We start from the raw sequence: 20,196 nt of genomic DNA, 5'->3' as shown, positions 1-20,196 counted from the left end.
CATTACGGTGCCTACTAAAAGCTGCTTTAACCATTGCAGCTATCCGTTATGTTGTAATTTTCTGGTAAACCACAGAACCGAACCCATTTCGCATGAAGGTTGTAGTTTACTGGGAAGCGAAAAAAACCAATATTTTTAAAACCGGCGGTAGTTTTATAGGTACAAAACTTCACACAGCACTTCATGATGAAAAAATTATCGACGTTGCAACTCTTCGGTAACTGTAGTATACGAGTCAACAAAAGTTAGCGCTGCGACAGTGGTGCTAGTTTGCAGAAAACCATTTTATTTAGTTGGGATAAGATGGCGAGGCTTTATTCAGTAATTAAGCGTCTTTAGCTGTCAGTTTTTCGAAAATTGGAACGAAAAGCAACGTCGCGAATTCATTTTGCGACACTCATCGGGACTTCGGAAAACAATTGGGAATTGTGCAATCAACCGTGAGTCGTATGATTAAAAGGTACTACTAAACTGTGAGCATCGAATGGAAGGAGAAATGCAGGTAGAATGGATGTTCTATTAGTGGTCAGGAGCACAAGCGTGTAGTGAAAGAGTTTAAGCGTAATCCAATTCTTCGGTCAGGGGTGTGCCCAAAAAGTTGAATCTGTCCAAGTCTTTGGATCGGAGAGCCAAAGACCGCGAGAGACAAAGTACAAAGCGCAATAGGGTCCAAATCGTCACGAACGGAAAAATATGGTGGGAAAGTCATGGACGCGAGAACTGTACACCCAGATGCTGACGAAGCCTCGTTATCTCATCATGGATGATAAGACTTGCATCAAGGCGGACATTCTGTAGCTTCCGGGGCAACTATTCTTCACCACCCAGCACAAATTTGATGTTCCGGAGGAAGTAAGGAAGCAGAAACTTTCAAAGTTTGCCAATAAATACATGATTTGTCAAGCGATTTGCTTTTGTGGCAAACGGAGTACGCCTTTCCTGACTACCGAGACTGTAAACGGGGAGACCTATCTCAAGGAGTGTCTTCAGAAGCGTCTGTTTCCTCTGTTGAAACAACCCGAGGGTCCTACGATCTTCTGGCCGGATCAAGCTTCGAGCCACTATTCAAATGTTGTCCTGGAATGGTACGAAGCCAACGGGGCTACTTTCGTACCCAAGGAAATGAACCAGAACTAAGGCCCATCGAAAAATAGAGCAGGCACTACGGAAGCATCCCAAGGAGGTCAAAACTGAGGAAGACATGGAGAAAAAATGGGTTTCCGTACAGGAGAAGCTGCAGCTAGATGTTGTACAGAAACTAATGAGGGGAGTTAAGCGTAATGTGCGAGCGTAAGGTTGTGGTGTTGTAGTTGAATAAAATAAATATGCCAAAAACTTACTAATGGGTTATATTGCATTGTCTGAAAGTTTGAAAAGAATCGGACAAACTAGGTAAATTTTTACAGCGTTTTTCCGTGGTGCAATTTGATGTGGTACATTTCGGAAGGTTTCACGACCGTAGTCAGCAAATCGAAGAAGCATACAAAGCCAACCGACCGTTAAATTCAAGGCAACTGCTGCGTTGTTAGCATGGACGAAGTGACCACCAAAGAAGTAGACTGAATGACCGTCAGGCATTGCTACAAATGCCCCCCACAACGTAAAAAAGCTCCGCGCGCAATAGTTAATTGCGCGCGAGGGAATTAATACTAGCATATTGAATTTTTTTTATCTTTATTTGTTGTAACTATATATTTATTTAATGCACTTCCACTTGACATGCAAAGAATCGACAATCGTACCATCTTCAAGGCTAGATTGAAACAGTACTTTAAACATAGGCTTAACGAAATATTTAATTAATGATATTGTTTTGTAATTTAATGTAAACATCCGTTAGCAGTATTTAACTTTAATTTAATTTATAATGCGAATCCCTTAACAGGAAATCTATTTCCACTGGGATTCCACCTTAGTTAATTATCTTAAACTAATTGCACATCAATAAATGTCTGTCTCAGCTCAGTTTGTTTTATTTGTTTTGTTTGTTTTTGTTGCCATTGTTCATGGGCTGAGACAAGTTGCGTCCACTACCAGGGGGCTCTTGTATGAGTTCTTTGGTGTGGGGGAGTGTGGTGGGCAATTAAAAAAAAAAAAAAAAAAAAAAAAAAGGCAATGGCTCCGCATTAAATAGCGTCATATAAACGAACAATATAACAAAATTTAGGGATAGCACAATCACCAATAAGTATTAAGAGTAAGTGGCCAGATGGCAATAACAAAATCCCGTTCGAACATTTAAAAGTCGGGAGTGACAAGAAGTACGAAGCAATCCACTGCATGATCCTTAATATCGCATAACAATCCTCAATATCGCCTATGAATAACCTGTTCTGTTTAAAAGATTGCGCCCGTTGGCTGAATCGGGTGACGGTGAATACCAAAACAGACGATTTACGACGGACGTTTACTCTGCGATATATCTTGGACAAATTTCGAAAATACGACAAGCGGACTCACCATCCGATTGTGAATTTCCAGGCAGCGTACGATTAAGTGAAACGAAACGAAAAGGGCAGATAACGATGGTTAAAAAAGAATAACCAGAGAGATATCTCACGTTAAATCGGTTGAAACCAAGCGATGGGATTTCAAATTTGTTGTTCCATATAACGCTCGAAGGTGCGACACGAATTTGTTGTGCAAAGGAACGAAACTAATATCACGATATCTCACAATTACTGGCATAAAAAATATTTTGAAAACTTTTATTCTTACTCTAGAACTAACAAGAATGGTTCCTGAACGAACAACATGAGCGACGTTAGAACCCTCGACTAGACTGAACAATTCTATAGATATTGTCATATAAAATTTGAAGTTTTACAAGGACAATGTGGATTGAATTGTACAGAAATCATTTGTATCACATGCTCCAAGAACTAAAAACATACTTTTCATCCATTGTGAAATTTTTCAGCATTGCTAATTTTTAGGTTACAAATAGGCCTAAACAGTGCGTCTTAACTAAGTCGGTTGGATTGCTATTTTAAAAATGCTTTATACTGCTGTTGTGTATTGAAAATGCTGCCTACTAGTAAGAAGCATTTGTAGAGTACTAAATATCAATTCATTAATGAATATAACTTTAACTTGGAATTGAGTTTGGGCACACAATCGCTAAATGGGGTGAAAAACACTATTGAATACTTTACGCTGACGTCACAAATGAATTCAAGTATTCATTTTTGACAGTTCGCTTGTACTGTTTACATGGACTTAGAAAAAATCTTTGCGAATCGCTTCGAGCGAATCTAGTCGTCCACAAAAATTTTCTAAGTCCACGTAAACAGTACAAGTGAACTGTCAAGAAAAGTGATGTTAACTGTGTCCGTAAAGAACCTAATTGAGTTCTGGAAGATGACGACACGAATGAACTCTTGCTGAATGAAGTGAAGCCTATGGGCAGATCACTTGTGATGCATTTTTAAAAATCAGCGAAATTAAATGCATTTATTTCCATCAAAATAGAAATTCATAATGTATTTTGCGTTGCGTGCAATGTTTTTGCGTTGCGTGCAATGTTGTTTGCGTTGCGTGTAAGACGTCAAAACCCTACAGAAAAACTAGCCCTACATTTAAAAAAACGTCGAACAAAGTGGATCAGCGTAGGACGTTTGTTAAACAAACTTTTCTGCGAGGGAGTGCAGAGCTGATGCAAAAATGGAAATTAAATGCATTTTTTCTAATTTGATGCAAATTTTTATACATTCTTCGAGTGATCTGCCCCTAGAGTGAAGCTCATCTATCACATTCGAACTCACGTAACTCCTATGTAAACAAACCACCAAGAATTGTCAAACGAAGTTCATCATTTTGTGGGGTTATGTCGGTTGGTGTAAAACCTAATTTGTAATACTTTTGTTTCAGCAACAAAATCTACGGATTTAATGTCGCGAGAATCTGGCATCGCTGGCCCCAGCTACTGGTGACTCATCGCAACCCGATCAGGAACTGTCGCCCTGCAAGAATTTCGCCCCAACTAAAGGGCAACAGAGTAGGCTATCGTTCCAGCGTCTGGGTCGTGAGATTGTGCAGGACTGCAAAGTCGAGCTACGCTTACAAAGCTCAGTCGTAATGATGCCCCGAGAAGCCAACGATGCCTTCTTGGTCGGTTTGTTCGAGAATGCAAAATAGTGCTTTCTAGCTCACCGTGTCCGCGGGGAGTGCGTCTGAATTATGCTCCCGCAATAAAACAATAAACGGTTCTTTACAGGACCAATTAATTGTGTTCTAATAAGAGTTAAACTGAAATTTACATTTTATGGTGTATAACAAATAATTTTCAGAAAGCAATATAAGAAATACGATGTGTGGAAAGAAAGAAAGAGAATTTAAATTATCCTCTCTCGCTCGTTTTCGTGCACTGCTTTTCCATTTCTTTCTGCTGCTAATACCATCATAACTAAAACGAATGTGCGTGTTCCCCCACCATCTCATGACCAGTGTTGCATCAATTGCATGTCGCTATTACAATTTGAATTATTTTATTGATCCTCTCTAGTATTGATAAAATATAGAACGTGCAAAGTACACTAGTCGCATGCTTTTATTCGAACTTTTTGGCAGCCTCCGTTGATTAACTGCATAAATCGATTTGTTTGTGCAGCTCCTTGCTAGTAGCAAACTAAATAGCCTTTATCAGCGCTAACAAATAACACGAAAGAATTTAAATTTGTGAAAATCTTTTCCTTCCTTCTTTTCAAATCTGCAACATTCTTTGAAAATATTGTTTGAATGTTGTTATTGAAAACTGAACATGCAAGTTTGCTAGCACTGGCCACTAGATTGAAGGCGATGGAAAGACAGAATATTCGTTTTGGTTATGCTAGTATTGGTAGCCGAACGGAAAGGAAAGGCGCAGGAATGGCACGAAAACGAGCGAGAGAGCGATAGTAGTGCTTTCTCGTGTGTTCATATATGAATATTGGTCGGTCGGTTTTACTCATCATTCGTATTCGTTCAAGCACTAGCAAGCAGCCAGTCCACCGAAGGAAAGCAGTTGGCAATAGCGACGGACGGAAAAAGTGCCCCAGCTACTGGTGACTCATCGGAACTGTCGCCCTGCAAGAATTTCGCCCCAACTAAAGGGCAACAGAGTAGGCTATCGTTCCAGCGTCTGGGTCGTGAGATTGTGCAGGACTGCAAAGTCGAGCTACGCTTACAAAGCTCAGTCGTAATGATGCCCCGAGAAGACAACGATGCCTACTTGGTCGGTTTGTTCGAGAATGCAAAATAGTGCTTTCTAGCTCACCGTGTCCGCTGGGAGTGCGTCTGAATTATGCTCCCGCTATAAAACAATAAACGGTTCTTTACAGGACCAATTAATTATGTTCTAATAAGAGTTAAACTGAAATTTACATTTTATGGTGTATAACAAATAATTTTCAGAAAGCAATATAAGAAATACGATGTGTGGAAAGAAAGAAAGAGAATTTAAATTATCCTCTCTCGCTCGTTTTCGTGCACTGCTTTTCCATTCCTTTCTGCTGCTACTACCATCATAACTAAAACGAATGTGCGTGTTCCCCCACCATCTCATGACCAGTGTTGCCACAATTGCATGTCGCTATTACAATTTGAATTATTTTATTGATCCTCTCTAGTATTGATAAAATATAGAACGTGCAAAGTACACTAGTCGCATGCTTTTATTCGAACTTTTTGGCAGCCTCCGTTGATTAACTGCATAAATCGATTTGTTTGTGCAGCTCCTTGCTAGTAGCAAACTAAATAGCCTTTATCAGCGCTAACAAATAACACGAAAGAATTTAAATTTGTGAAAATCTTTTCCTTCCTTCTTTTCAAATCTGCAACATTCTTTGAAAATATTGTTTGAATGTTGTTATTGAAAACTGAACATGCAAGTTTGCTAGCACTGGCCACTAGATTGAAGGCGATGGAAAGACAGAATATTCGTTTTGGTTATGCTAGTATTGGTAGCCGAACGGAAAGGAAAGGCGCAGGAATGGCACGAAAACGAGCGAGAGAGCGATAGTAGTGCTTTCTCGTGTGTTCATATATGAATATTGGTCGGTCGGTTTTACTCATCATTCGTATTCGTTCAAGCACTAGCAAGCAGCCAGTCCACCGAAGGAAAGCAGTTGGCAATAGCGACGGACGGAAAAAGTGCCCCAGCTACTGGTGACTCATCGGAACTGTCGCCCTGCAAGAATTTCGCCCCAACTAAAGGGCAACTAATCCGTAGGCTATCGTTCCAGCGTCTGGTTCGTGAGATTGTACAGGACTGCAAAGTCGAGCTACGCTTACAAAGCTCAATCGTAATGATGCCCCGAGAAGCCAACGATGCCTACTTGGTCGGTTTGTTGGAGGATGCAAAATAGTGCTTTCTGGCTCATCGTGTCCGCGAGGAGTGCGTCTGAATTATGCTCCCGCAATAAAACAGTAAACGGTTCTTTTCAGGACCAATTAATTATGTTCTAATAAGAGTTAAACTGAAATTTACATTTTATGGTGTATAACAAATAATTTTCAGAAAGCTATATAAGAAATACGATGTGTGGAAAGAAAGAAAGAGAATTTAAATTATCCTCTCTCGCTCGTTTTCGTGCACTGCTTTTCCATTCCTTTCTGCTGCTAATACCATCATAACTAAAACGAATGTGCGTGTTCCCCCACCATCTCATGGCCAGTGTTGCCACAATTGCATGTCGCTATTACAATTTGAATTATTTTATTGATCCTCTCTAGTATTGATAAAATATAGAACGTGCAAAGTACACTAGTCGCTTGCTTTTATTCGAACTTTTTGGCAGCCTCCTTTGATTAACTGCATAAATCATTAGATTCAAATTAACGTCTCGAAGTGAAGTCACGATGCTCCGGTTATGTTGCAGACATTACCCACCCATCTTTTTGACATTAAAAATGTCTTACTCCACTATCTGGGGCTAGGTGTCATTCTAAAATCTAAACTATCTCCTATGTAACGAAACTATGTAAGGTTTGCACGCTTATAACTCCGATATTACTAGATGGATTTTATTCATTCATACACCAACCGATTCAGAAACACCTAACTTAAATATTGGTAATAATTTAATATCTCCCCAATAAAAGTAGACTTTTGGAAATTGGTAAAATTAAAAAGTTCACAAAAAACGGGAAAAATACCATTCGTGAGGCAGATTTCTCAGACACAGCCGTCAAAAGAGGGCAGCTTAGTTGCTCAATGAAACACGAAAAGTCATAAATAGAAGCAACGCATGTCCGTTTAAATCAGTTGTTGCTCTTATCCCACACGAGCAACGTCGTCTCCGGGCGATGCAATAAGCGCTATCGATTTTCGGTAACGTTGGCATTTGCACACACTCGCACCTAAGGGACCATTCATAAATTACGTAACGCAAAAATTGCCCAAAATTGACTCCCCCCTCCCCCCATGTAACAAATTGTCACAAATTTCTTCATCCCCCCTCCCCTGTTACGTAACAAATTCCTAGAAAAATTTTTTTTTCTTCGGTGAAAACATGTTACGTAACGATCTAGCTAACTCCCCCTCCCCCCTATGTCACAACTTGTTGTACCCCCTCCCCCCCTAAAAGCGTTACGTAATTTATGAATGGTCCCTAAGTGACTAAACCATATACGGTTAGTGACGCGTACCCGTTTGAATCAGTTTTTGTTCTTATGTCGAACGGGTAAGATCATGGCTGCAGCGTCTGGGCACTACAATAAGCGGTAGACGCTATGCATTGTCGGCAGCGGTGGCCGTGTGCGGATTTTTCGGGTACCAGCATAGTGTCACAGAATGATTTGCAAAGTGGGTGGGCGGGGTGGTTTGGATTTAATTCAATACGGTGTGTGCTGCTTAAGAGTGTTGCGTTTGAAAAAAATATATTTATTTTTATGCATGCGTGTGCGTTGTAACTTGTTAATCCATGTTTACGGCGCTTTGTAGCTGCGTAGGGTAAAGAGCCAATTGGTTTTCATGTTTCATATTTCGGTTATATGTTGACATTAAAAATGTCTTACTCCACTATCTGGGGCTAGGTGTCATTCTAAAATCTAAACTATCTCCCATGTAACGAAACTATGTAAGGTTTGCACGCTTATAACTCCGATATTACTAGATGGATTTTAATCATTCATACACCAACCGATTCAGAAACACCTAACTTAAATATTGGTAATAATTTAATATCTCCCCAATAAAAGTAGACTTTTGGAAATTGGTAAAATTAAAAAGTTCACAAAAAACGGGAAAAATACCATTCGTGAGGCAGATTTCTCAGACACAGCCGTCAAAAGAGGGCAGCTTAGTTGCTCAATGAAACACGAAAAGTCATAAATAGAAGCAACGCATATCCGTTTAAATCAGTGGTTGCTCTTATCCCACACGAGCAACGTCGTCTCCGGGCGATGCAATAAGCGCTATCGATTTTCGGTAACGTTGGCATTTGCACACACTCGCACCTAAGTGACTAAACCATATACGGTTAGTTTATAAATAGAGGTGACGCGTACCCGTTTGAATCAGTTTTTGTTCTTATGTCGAACGGGTAAGATCATGGCTGCAGTGTCTGGGCACTACAATAAGCGGTAGACGCTATGCATTTTCGGCAGCGGTGGCCGTGTGCGGATTTGTCGGGTACCAGCATGGTGTCACAGAATGATTTGCAAAGTGGGTGGGCGGGGTGGTTTGGATTTAATTCAATACGGCCCAGTTAAACTCATTCCGGAACCGGTTCGGATTTATGAATGGAGTCATAATGGATTCCAAATCAAATGCAACAACCGATTCCGACTCAGAATCGGTTGTTGCATTTGATTTGGAATCCATACTGACTCCATTCAGGATTCCCAATCAAATTCCGAATGGTTTGACCGGGGGTGTGTGCTGCTTAAGAGTGTTGCGTTTGAAAAAAAATATATTTTTATGCATACGTGTGCGTTGTAACTTGTTAATCCATGTTTACGGCGCTTTGTAGCTGCGTAGGGTAAAGAGCCTTTTGGTTTTCATGTTTCATATTTCGGTTATATGTTTTATATCAGTAAGGCATCTGACAACGTGCTTCTGTAGTTATTGCACTGTTCAGCAGCGTAGTATTTTATATAGGAGAGTACACTCAGGTTTTTTACGCGGATTTTGAAAATTACGCGGTTTTCATTAAGGCGTTTTTTTTAAATTTATGCGGTTTTCATTTACACGGCCTGTATCCCCTGCGTGAAAAATCTGAGTGTAATTGCATCGGAAACAATCACATTCCCAGCAGAACTTTTTGTTTTCTAATTTCAAACACTTTTGTTTCGTACTGCACACAACGGAAAATTTTAAAACAGAACTTACCGTCCCAGCAGCAGTTGAAGCGGGTGTTCTTTTTACGTTAAAAATGTCTTACTCCACTATCTGGGGCTAGGTGTCATTCTAAAATCTAAACTATCTCCCATGTAACGAAACTATGTAAGGTTTGCACGCTTATAACTCCGATATTACTAGATGGATTTTAATCACTCATACACCAACCGATTCAGAAACACCTAACTTAAACATTGGTAATAATTTAATATCTCCCCAATAAAAGTAGACTTTTGGAAATTGGTAAAATTAAAAAGTTCACGAAAAACAAGAAAATTACCATTCGTGAGGCAGATTTCTCAGACACAGCCGTCAAGAGAGAGCAGCTTAGTTGCTCAATGAAACACGAAAAGTCATAAATAGAAGCAACGCATGTCCGTTTAAATCAGTTGTTGCTCTTATCCCACACGAGCAACATCGTCTCCGGGCGATGCAATAAGCGCTATCGATTTTCGGTAACGTTGGCATTTGCACACACTCGCACCTAAGTGACTAAACCATATACGGCTAGTTTGTAAATAGAGGTGACGCGTACCCGTTTGAATCAGTTTTTGTTCTTATGTCGAACGGGTAAGATCATGGCTGCAGCGTCTGGGCACTACAATAAGCGGTAGACGCTATGCATTGTCGGCAGCGGTGGCCGTGTGCGGATTTTTCGGGTACCAGGCTGGTACTACCAGCACGGTGTCACAGAATGATTTGCAAAGTGGGTGGGCGGGGTGGTTTGGATTTAATTCAATACGGTGTGTGCTGCTTAAGAGTGTTGCGTTTGAAAAAAATATATTTATTTTTATGCATGCGTGTGCGTTGTAACTTGTTAATCCATGTTTACGGCGCTTTGTAGCTGCGTAGGGTAAAGAGCCTATTGGTTTTCATGTTTCATATTTCGGTTATATGTTTTTTATCAGTAAGGCATCTGACAACGTGCTTCTGTAGTTATTGGACTGTTCAGCAGCGTAGTATTTTATATAGGAGAGTACACTCAGATTTTTTTACGCGGATTTTGAAATTTACGCGGTTTTCATTAACGCGTTTTTTTTTAAATTTACGCGGTTTTCATTTACACGGCCTGTATCCCCTGCGTGAAAAATCTGAGTGTAATTGCAACGGAAACCATCACATTCCCAGCAGAACTTTTTGTTTTCTAATTTCAAACACTTTTGTTTCGTACTGTACACAACGGAAAATTTTAAAACAGAACTTACCGTCCCAGCAGCAGTTTAAGCGGGTGTTCTTTTTCGATTCAAATTCAAGCCATGTCTTAAGCGTTACTGGACAAAATTGTTTTCCCAGTTTATCCAGTCAGAATATCTGTCCTACCCTATGTATTCAAAACACAGTTCTAATTGCGTTTTAAAGTATACAACAAATAGAACGGTTGGGTATACTAATTTAATTTTAAAATAAATCTGTTTTAAATTATAAAACAAACCACTGTACTGAAGATATAATTATGTCAGTCCTATTACCACATAAAACACCTATATAACATAAAACGCTGCAGAATTGGTTTAATGATACAATGTTTACACTACAGAGTTATAACACGTTTTAATAATTAGCAACATGAAAAATGTCACCAAGATAGCATAAAAACCTGTTTTAACTGGTAGTGCGAACGTTGCATAACAATGTAATTTATCAAATAATTTCATTTTTTCCACCACTAATCGATCAAGAAATACGTAAACTTAAGATTGTTTACTTAAGTTTATTAGTACATTATTGAAAATTTAAATGGAAAATGAAATTTAATATTTCATGGAGAATCTGTATATTTCCGTTGGCGGGCGTGGGCTTCCTCATCACAGTTCTCAATATGGAATTTTCCTTTTGAATATATTTTCTGGACAGACCAGCCTATTTTTACTAGATGGATCAGCGAAATAATGCCAATCACCTAGTGAGGTACTTGATTAATTAATAGATTACCGTTAAATGACCTTCAATAAATTATGTTTTAATGGGGAGCGTATATAGCAAATTGTAACATATGAAAACAGGCGAGTGAACAAGAACGTGTGTCGATATGTGTGATAGATAAAATTCATTTGCACGCTCTTGAAAAAATCTACATTTTTAATGTCACCGTGGTCGTGTCCTGTACACAACCCTTTAATTTTTTTTTAGTTTAGTAGAGCGAATACGAACTACTATCGCTCTCTCGCTTGCTCGTTTTCGGGCCATGCGCCTTTTCTTTCTTTTCTGCTACTAATACTAGCATAATCAAAACGAATGTGCGTCTTCCCACCATCCATTTAGTGAGCAGTGTTGCCAAACGCATTTTCAGTTTTTCATCAATAACATTTCAACAATATTTTCAAAGAATGCTGTAGATTCGAAAAAAGAAAAATAGTTGGTGATGGAAAAGAATTTCCAATTAGAATTTTTAACCATAATTATAACGAATCATTTGAAAATTTCACATGCAAACGTAATTTCGTTGCATATCATTAGATTTGGATTAACGTCACAAGTGTAGTTACGACACTCCGGTTATGTCGCAGACATTACCCACCCATCTTTTTTATTGTGACCACGACTAACGGTTTAATATAGACACCCCATTTCAATATTTCTGAAGGAACAGAAGGTCGAGTTTGGAAAGTTTGTAACTTTCATTGTACTTAACCAAATTACACAATGTTCGCACTAATGATTCAGAAATATGACCAGGAATCTTCTATTAGATTTGTAAGTATGTATAATTTACATGAATAAAGAAAAATTGATTTTCAGGAATCAATTATTATCTGTTCTTCCATTGGCCAGTACTACGCGACTTCCTCATGCTAACAATTAATTTCATCGTTAGCCATCTCCCTCACCAAGGCCAACAAAACCGGTCCTTTTCAGGACCACCATCATTTTTGTAAAGAATAATTTGAAATATTCCTCGCCCAAATCACCTTTTGTCCGAAAATTCCAATGAGTATCAACATATTTGAAGAACGTGTTCTTTATGTATTCTACATCTCTCCGGTTATGTCGCAGACATTACCCACCCATCTTTTTTTTATACTCAAATTTAAGTTGAATTTACCTAATTTTGAGTATACCCCAAACAACTCAAAAGTACCTTCCTCCACAGAAGACCTCGACTGAGTCCCCAGTAACGTTCAGCCGGAAATGAACTGGAATTCTGACTGGTTCCAGTTCGTGCACCGGCTCCAGTGACACAACCGATTCTAGTTAGAATCGGTTGTGTCACTGGAGCCGGAATACGATCTGGAACCAGCCAGAATTCCAGTTCACTTCCGGCTGAGCTTAACTGGGTCGAATCTCTCGTTCTGTTTTTGACTACACTGATAAGTGCGAAAGCGACGCACAACTCAAAAGTAAGTTAAAAGAACTTATTCTGCAGGTTGTTTTATTTAACCGTGTAGACTTTAGAACCTGTCTACACTGAGAAAAAAAGCTATCAAGTTTTTTACGTGCCATAAAGCGAAATCTGCAAATCAAGAAGACTGGCAACTCTGTCTAGAATCTGGAGACAGTAACAGCAACGCCACTTGCGGGTGAAAGTGGTACTCTCCATAGTGATGCACACACACATTTACACTTTTACATTAAGTTTCCTACCTTCCTCCAATAGAGGCGATGTAATCTCCGAGTAATCTCTTTCGCTTCTCGTTTGTATGGGGGAAGGAAAGAGATAAGTCTTCTTAATATGTAGTCTTCACATAAAGGCTAGTTTACAGTTCGGGAAATAGGTCATACACACAGAAAAAAAATATTGGTAAAAGTAAGAGTGTTCCGTTCTTAAGCTAAGTATGCACCTCTTGCGAAATGAGGTCGCGAAATATTTTTCATTCTTCCGTGCGGAATGTCGATCGCGAAATTTTGACAGATTAGTATTTGCATGTTTATTGTCAGATGTCGCTTCTGGCACACATCAGCTGTTGTTTATATTTTGTTTTGCAATTTGAATTTATTCTGAACGATAATCGTACAATTAAATAAATACTTGTGCATGCTCTATAAGCACTGTGTAATGTGACGATTGTCAGTAGAAAATGGAAGGCGTTTATAATATTGGCCTCTTTTAAACGGAATTCGGAATCGTAAATGTCTCGCCACACGAAACAGTTCATCAATAATTCATAAAAGTTTGATATAGTGCGCGATCTGACCAAAAATACCAAGGACATTGATGCTAAATAGGCAGATGTTTCTTCGGCAATCATCGACATAGTTTTTCTTTTCAGCTAGTGCTAGTAATTTACGCTAGTACTGGCGTCACAATCGCAAATCAACAACTTGAAACGAACATTGAATCCCACAAACAGCTTGAATCTTTACAAGGAAATCTCGCTGGGTGATTCTGGCAGTAGTACTGATGTCAGATAGAGCCGTGAGTCAATTTTTAACATTTTTATCTAGTCCGCACAGTAGCGCGGCGCACCGGTAGCATCAATCACAACGACAATTACAAAATTAATGTAGCAGTTGTGTGTAATGCCAATAGAAATAAAAATCACCCGGTCAAACCATTCGGAATTCTGAATGGGGTCAGTTTGGATTCTTCAAATGCAACAACCGATTCCGAATTCATACTGACTTCACTCAGAATTCCGAACCGGTTCTGGAATGGGTTTAACTGGGCAGCAGCTGGCATCAAAATCAAGCAACAGTACGGTGTTCAACAGAAACAAATATATGGTATGTTTTCTTAATTACCAACGATGTGGCATGCTAGACTATACCAAAAGATTTAAGCAATATTCACATCCTTCCTATTCGATTCAGTGAAGAGACTGCCGGAAAAGTGCAAAAACGCGCGTATAAAATATGTGGTATAGGTGTCCGTGCACTGTGCTGATTTGCATTTAACCGAATAGGAAAACTGTGGATTGTGCTTTATGTAGCGTTGGCATTAATGGCCAATGCCCAGTTTACATTACTGCTTGTTGCCATCTGCTGATGCCAGCATGCGGGCAGCCTGGTACCAGCTGCTGGCAAACGTACCCATTATGCTGGTAGCATTCCGGCTGCCAGCGTGCTGACATCAACAGATGGCAACAAACAGTAATGTAAACTGGGCATTAAGCTTCATACATACTAAACCAGTTTGGAATTTTAGATCACCTACAAAAACCGAACCTCACAAATAGTATCACTGGAGATGCTGCAATCGTCGCAGCCAATAGCTCATCAATCTCAACTTGTTCAAATAAAACTGCCGATAACGTCAACAGAGCCGCTGCAGTCGCACTCTACAAAGCCAACATCGCACTCATCAGCAACAGCTGCACACATCGATCAATATTAACTTCAGCATATATTACGACTTGGTTCAAAATCGCACCAACTACCGGTAACGTCGCTAAAAGCGGGAACATCAGCGGCCGCGTAATATCGGAGAACACCGTTAGCTTCAAACAAGTGCCTTCAACGCAAACTGTCAGTATGACGTCTGCGTCATCAAGTGGTGATAGAAAAGAATTCTCCAGTACTTGCACCATCTCCATCACTCCCTGTTGACCAGAAGAACCCAAATGATGATATGATACCCAACATGAATTCGGTTTTCAGTTTATTATGTACATAATTATTTGTCGTTATTATTGAATTTATCTGCATTTCTGATTACAATGAATGCCATGTTTATTTTTCGTCTGTAATATCCGCTAGAAACGCAAAACTTTGAAAACGCACTAATTTCACGTGTACAGAAATGCATCCTTGGTGGAGAGTTTGCTTCAACGTTCAACAAGATTTTTTCCTTAGAGATAACATGCGAATACAAACGATAGTGAAGATATAACATTATATGAATTCTTTAGATGAGAATATTTCGTTTTTATTTCTGGTATCAATGGCTCAGGGGTTCTAGCCTTAAAGGGTTGAAATGAGCTCGACACCCTACATCAAAATTTGAAAACTACGTTACAAAGTGTTGTAAATTGAATGTCATCGTAGTATGCTATAGTAAACTCGTTCTCTTCCAAAACCTAATCTTTTATACAGGTATACTATACTCAGTATCGAATTTGCAGTTGAATGGACCCAACGGCAATAATTTATGGAAGTCTTAGTATCGCAGAAATAAAGTAAAATGCAGTAAGTATAAACCCATTAGGTGTTGCATTTTTGTTGGGATGTACGTATGGTGACGAAAACTGAACGCTGGAAGTATTTACAAATAAAAGGTTCTTATTTGCTTAAGGATTGTATAGTGTGCTTCATGAGATCTAAAAAGAATTAAAAAATTAAATTAATATTTTTAAAATTATTAAACTATAAATTATTAAATAAAATAGTATCAAATTATCATAAATTGAAGAAGTATTAAATTATTAAGCAAATAATTCAATATTGCATACCCCAATATAATTTAACATCCGCATTTACCATAAAAACAATCGTAGGACAATAGTTTTTATGGTTATTTAGAGTTATTCCAGTAGATTTACAATAAAAGTTCATAAAACAAATAATTTTACTATTCAATAAAAATGATACAGTAAATTACAGTATACAATTATGCAGTAAATTGTTTCTGTTACTAAGAAACATGCATAGACAAAATCGATTTATTTAAATGTTAAGATACACAACCTTTTTACTGTAAAAGTTGATTTCATATTGAATTTTGCTGTTTATTCTTTTTGTATTGTAGTACAACATTAGAGTTTACTGTAAACTAAAGAAAAATTGTTGTACTGTTATAGTGAAAATTATAGTTTTGTTATTGTGCATTTCTATTCGGGTACGTTTTTAAATAAACAAATTAATAAATTAATAGAATACTAATTCCTAACTTGAAATTGTAAATAGATATTTATAAACAAACAAATTAAATAATATGTCAATAAGTTATTAAATTCAAAAACCAAGCAGCTAAATACAAATTAAATACATTAATAAATAAATAAAATAGTAATGATAAAATGTATTAAATTAAATTTTATTTTCAGATTCAGAGGCTTCATTTACCATGCACCGGAACACTAAACAAAATTCTTCCGAAAACAATAAAGAACGACTGGGGCAGACGCAACGTATACGTGTCGTCTACCTGCAGAACCATTTTCTACGCGAAGGAGCGAAAATCAGTACGATTTGTTGGTCAGGTTGATCAATATTGAACTGGTTTGCGACATTACCTGGCTCTCGATCAGCTTAACGGTGACATTTTCCGGATTAGTTCGAGGGTTGTCCCGATTACACGCCATGAAACAGATGACATGCGCTTTTTCCAAACGAGTCATACGTTTGCCTCGTTTGAATATGTGCGCTTTCATTATGTTTTTTTTCTGTGAATCGACAAGGACATCTAGATATGCAAAGGAAAGCTTGGTGAAGGGATGTTGGTGGTAGAAACTTACCGACAGAAAGTTCTTTCCAAGCTACCTTGCTGTTGTGCTAACTGTTGATTCACTACCATCGCGTTCTGATGCTGGATGATGACCATGGTACCTTGTTGCTGCTGTTGGGTTATGTGTGGATTGGTATTTGCTCTGGTTGCTGTGTATATGAAAGAATATGCAATTGATTGTGTTAGTGTGTGTTATTATGAATCTAACTTGAGATATAGTAATAAAGGGAAAAATAACATTAAATTAAAAGAAAAAAAATATGAAAAGAGATTAAGTAGAAGCGTATTAATTGACTAATATTTTTTGGTAGTAGGTATTAGCAAACTAATGGAAGTAAAACAAAAACAGACCAATGAAGTAGAAGAAAAGAAAGTTGCTTATATATGGGAACATAGCAAGTTTATTTGACGGTTTGGTTCGCGTGGATGATGGTTCTTCAGAATTACTAGGTAGATTTTCAACATTTGAATTGATAAGGTCCCAATACTTAGATAGTTTTAAATTTAATACATTGTGCAATTGTATGATGTTTACTTTAGATATGGGTTTGAATTTGTATGTTCCCAATACTTTGGCTAATTCATTTAGGTTTTAATGCAATGTTGAAATGGAGTGATGTTTAATTTGGATTATATGTAATGAACCAACAACCATAGGATACTGCATCGGTCTGGATCTAGTTGAATTGACTGCAAAAATAATTCGATCTACCAGTCGTCGGGGCATGCCTTTGCTTCTATTCACCACCTGAAGCACGCGCCGTGTTGCTATTAGATTCTATGGACCACCAGATTCCAAGGTATCCAAGCTACAAATCTCTAAGCATAAAAAATTGTAGTGTGGAGTCCACCGCCAAGCCCACGGAAATAATGTTTATCATAGAAATGGTAATGATAAACCTAACTCTGAGCAGATTTTTCATTTTCTTGTTGTTAACCAGCTCTATGCTCACATTAAATGCCTGATCCTACTTAGCAATACAGCTAGTATAGATTTTTGCGGGAACTTACACATCCGTTTAACTTTTCAAGAACAGCGCTAGTGTAGATAGTATCAGTTAGCGTAGCATTATGTAGTTTGGATCTGAATTAACGGCATTTAGTCGGACCGCTTTCTGAGACAAATACGACAGAACAATGATTGTAGTTCTTCTTCTTATTCGACCGTGCCACTTATAATATCATGCTGAATTGAATCATTAGAGATCATAATATCCTCACGTTCAAAAAATGCATCTTCATCGTCTCCATCGGGGGACGAATACCATTGGGACAGCTAAAATAAATAGTCTAAACACTCCATAAGAAAAAAATGCAACTCACCTCCGTCTAGTAGTTTCGTCGTACCGTTTTCCTCGATCAGCTCGAGTGCAAGAAGTGTTCCGGGTAGATATATTTTCTCCGCCAGCAAAACTTGGAGACGGCTACGCCAACGAATTCCCTCCAAACTTTTCGCAACTTCAAATCCGGCGGAAATTTATGGAAGCCTACGCTTTGATCAAAATGTGATGCCTCTCTTCCGTTTCCATATTAATCTTACATTCACATTTCATAACTATAAGGCACATAAAACTTGATTCTATAACAATACGCACATAATATGTTGCATTATAACTTATGTGTGTGCATACATAGTTTATACAGTTGACACATAGAAGGTATGTGTGCGCGTAATAACATTAGCATTTCTTCTTCATCAGGATTTTAAGTGTTTAAAGCAAATAGAATTTACGTTCGGGTTTTAAGGCTGAATTTGGGTGATAATTCTGTTTTGTAGTTGTTTCTGCTGTTGGCCAATGATCATCTACGTTTTCGTTGATTGGTTTGGATCGTTTGCACTAGTTGCGGTCCAGATTGTTTAATTAGCGTCAAACCCTGAGGTAGAACCGTCGTTTGAAAGTTATTATTACCGACCTGTAGGATGATGGTTGTCGCCTAGGAAAATTTTCTGCTGTTATTGTTGAAGGTGGTGCTGCTGCTGAACTTGTGCAATCTTGGCAATAAGCACTGGAATAGAGATTGCTTGCTGCTTTTGGGATGGTTGAATCACGGACACTGTCAAGGCAGGGATATTTTTATGCAAGGAGCTGGTAGCAACAAATGTTGGGATTACGTTAAATCAGGACAACCGCTGGTGAGAAACAATGGGCTGATAAACAATATTTCCTGAAGGGTCCACCGTACATGAAATAGCTCCTTTTAATTAAACACATCGTGGATGTTGGATAAGTTAGAGGCAAACGTTTGGAGATATGATCACCACATATCACTTATTTCAGTTGCGTTGTGTTTCCTGTCATGATGGAAGTTTGTTGCTTTTGATGAAACTGTTGGAATTGGTTTTAAGGCAGGAACCGGTAGCGATCAAGATTGTTGATTTGTGGGTTCTGCGCTGTAATTGTAATATGGTTCTTTTATGAAGTTGTTGGCTGATGCTGGATTTAATGTGGTACTGCTGTGGTTAGATCGACTTAATGTTGAGAATGTTTGGCCGATTGCCAGATGCAGGATGTTCAGACCGGGGTGGTTGGGTACTGAATTTGCTGTTCTTGAGCATGGAGCAGTTATTGCTGATGCTAGAGCACGAGACATTGTGCTTGTAAGCGCTTGTCTAACAATTGCGGTGGTCGCAGTTGCGCTTGCAGTGATTATGTTTCGCTGTACCCACCTGTTTTGTGTAAAATAAAATATTACAACCTTGATTGCTATTAATTTTTTTAATTTTTTGAACCGACTCGTCGTGCAACTACACTACAACACAAAAGAAAAGTCAGTGTCATTTTTTCATTTTTTACCTTTTTTATCACCATCTGTCAAAATTCCGCGAGCCTCTGAGCGGAATAATGCATCCGATCATTATTTCGCAAGGAAAAAGCTTGCCTTGATGACAGCGCATAGAAAGCAGCGCTATCTCGCGGAAGTAATATGCATCTTATCGTTTGTCGAACCGTGTCTTGACTAACTTCAATTTTCGTTATCGTTTTCGCGAGAGGTGCGTACCGCTTACGAAATCGAAACGAAAAAATTTTTCGCGAGCATTTCGCGGCGTTTTTTATGCATAGGTTTTGTATAGGAAATTTCATTTCGCAAGAGGTGCATACTTAGCTTTAGCAAAAAACAACCAACGCCAACTATTAGATTGAAAGTAAAACTTTTAAATTAATCAAGAATAATAATCAAAGTAAAAGTTTTCCTTGCAAGCAAATGAAGAATAGTACTCAAAACAAAGGTTTTATTTGGAAACTAAGAGTATGCGTTGGTTGTTTTTTGCTAAGAGTGTAAAACTCTTATTTTTACCAACATTTTTTTTCTGTGTAGGATTTGTGTCCCCGAATAGAAATGCACAACAGTATTACAGCATTTTTTTATTGTTACATTACAACGAAAAACAATGTTATTCTGCAAAATTTACAATGGAAATATAATCACATTTGTTGTTTCTACATCCAATTTTATTGTAAACCCGATTTTTAAATGGAAAGGGGGGGGGTCGTTAAGGGATGTAACAATGAAAAAATTGATCTTTTCCCATACATTCTGAAATCAAAAACATCGA

General features: G+C 38.3%; 1 protein-coding gene and 1 long non-coding RNA gene across 3 annotated transcripts; one reads left to right on the top strand and one right to left on the bottom strand.

Moving 5' to 3' along the window:
• The first annotated feature begins 1,201 nt into the window (after positions 1 to 1,201).
• LOC131687950 (uncharacterized) lies at positions 1,202 to 15,104 on the top strand. Its single transcript, XM_058972050.1, has 5 exons — positions 1,202 to 1,290; positions 12,915 to 12,932; positions 13,021 to 13,064; positions 13,703 to 13,981; positions 14,403 to 15,104. Exons 1-5 carry the CDS (start codon positions 1,202 to 1,204, stop codon positions 14,801 to 14,803), a joined length of 831 nt encoding a protein of 276 aa, XP_058828033.1. The 3' UTR covers positions 14,804 to 15,104.
• A 1,120-nt stretch (positions 15,105 to 16,224) lies between these two features.
• LOC131690767 (uncharacterized) lies at positions 16,225 to 19,525 on the bottom strand. Of its 2 annotated transcripts, none has more exons than XR_009305630.1 (3): positions 17,964 to 19,373; positions 16,651 to 16,789; positions 16,225 to 16,578 (listed from the first exon to the last, which is right to left on the bottom strand). It is a non-coding gene; the product is annotated as an uncharacterized LOC131690767 (long non-coding RNA). The 2 variants fall into 2 exon arrangements; XR_009305629.1 differs by lacking the exon at positions 16,225 to 16,578 and adding an exon at positions 19,436 to 19,525 and having other exon boundaries at positions 17,964 to 19,308.
• Between the last annotated feature and the right edge of the window lie 671 nt (positions 19,526 to 20,196).

Source organism: Topomyia yanbarensis, chromosome 3, assembly GCF_030247195.1.
Source record: "Topomyia yanbarensis strain Yona2022 chromosome 3, ASM3024719v1, whole genome shotgun sequence".
Lineage (NCBI taxonomy): Eukaryota > Metazoa > Arthropoda > Insecta > Diptera > Culicidae > Topomyia > Topomyia yanbarensis.
This window is presented reverse-complemented; position numbering and strand designations above follow the sequence as displayed.

Coding starts and splice junctions, on each gene's coding strand:
- LOC131687950 (XM_058972050.1), top strand. CDS start 1,202: ATGGAGAAAAAATGGGTTTCCGTACAGGAGAAGCTGCAGCTAGATGTT. Junction 13,065..13,702: donor GAAAAAAAATATTGGTAAAA/GTAAGAGTGTTC, acceptor ATTTTTATCTAG/TCCGCACAGTAGCGCGGCGC. Junction 13,982..14,402: donor TCAACAGAAACAAATATATG/GTATGTTTTCTT, acceptor TTGGAATTTTAG/ATCACCTACAAAAACCGAAC.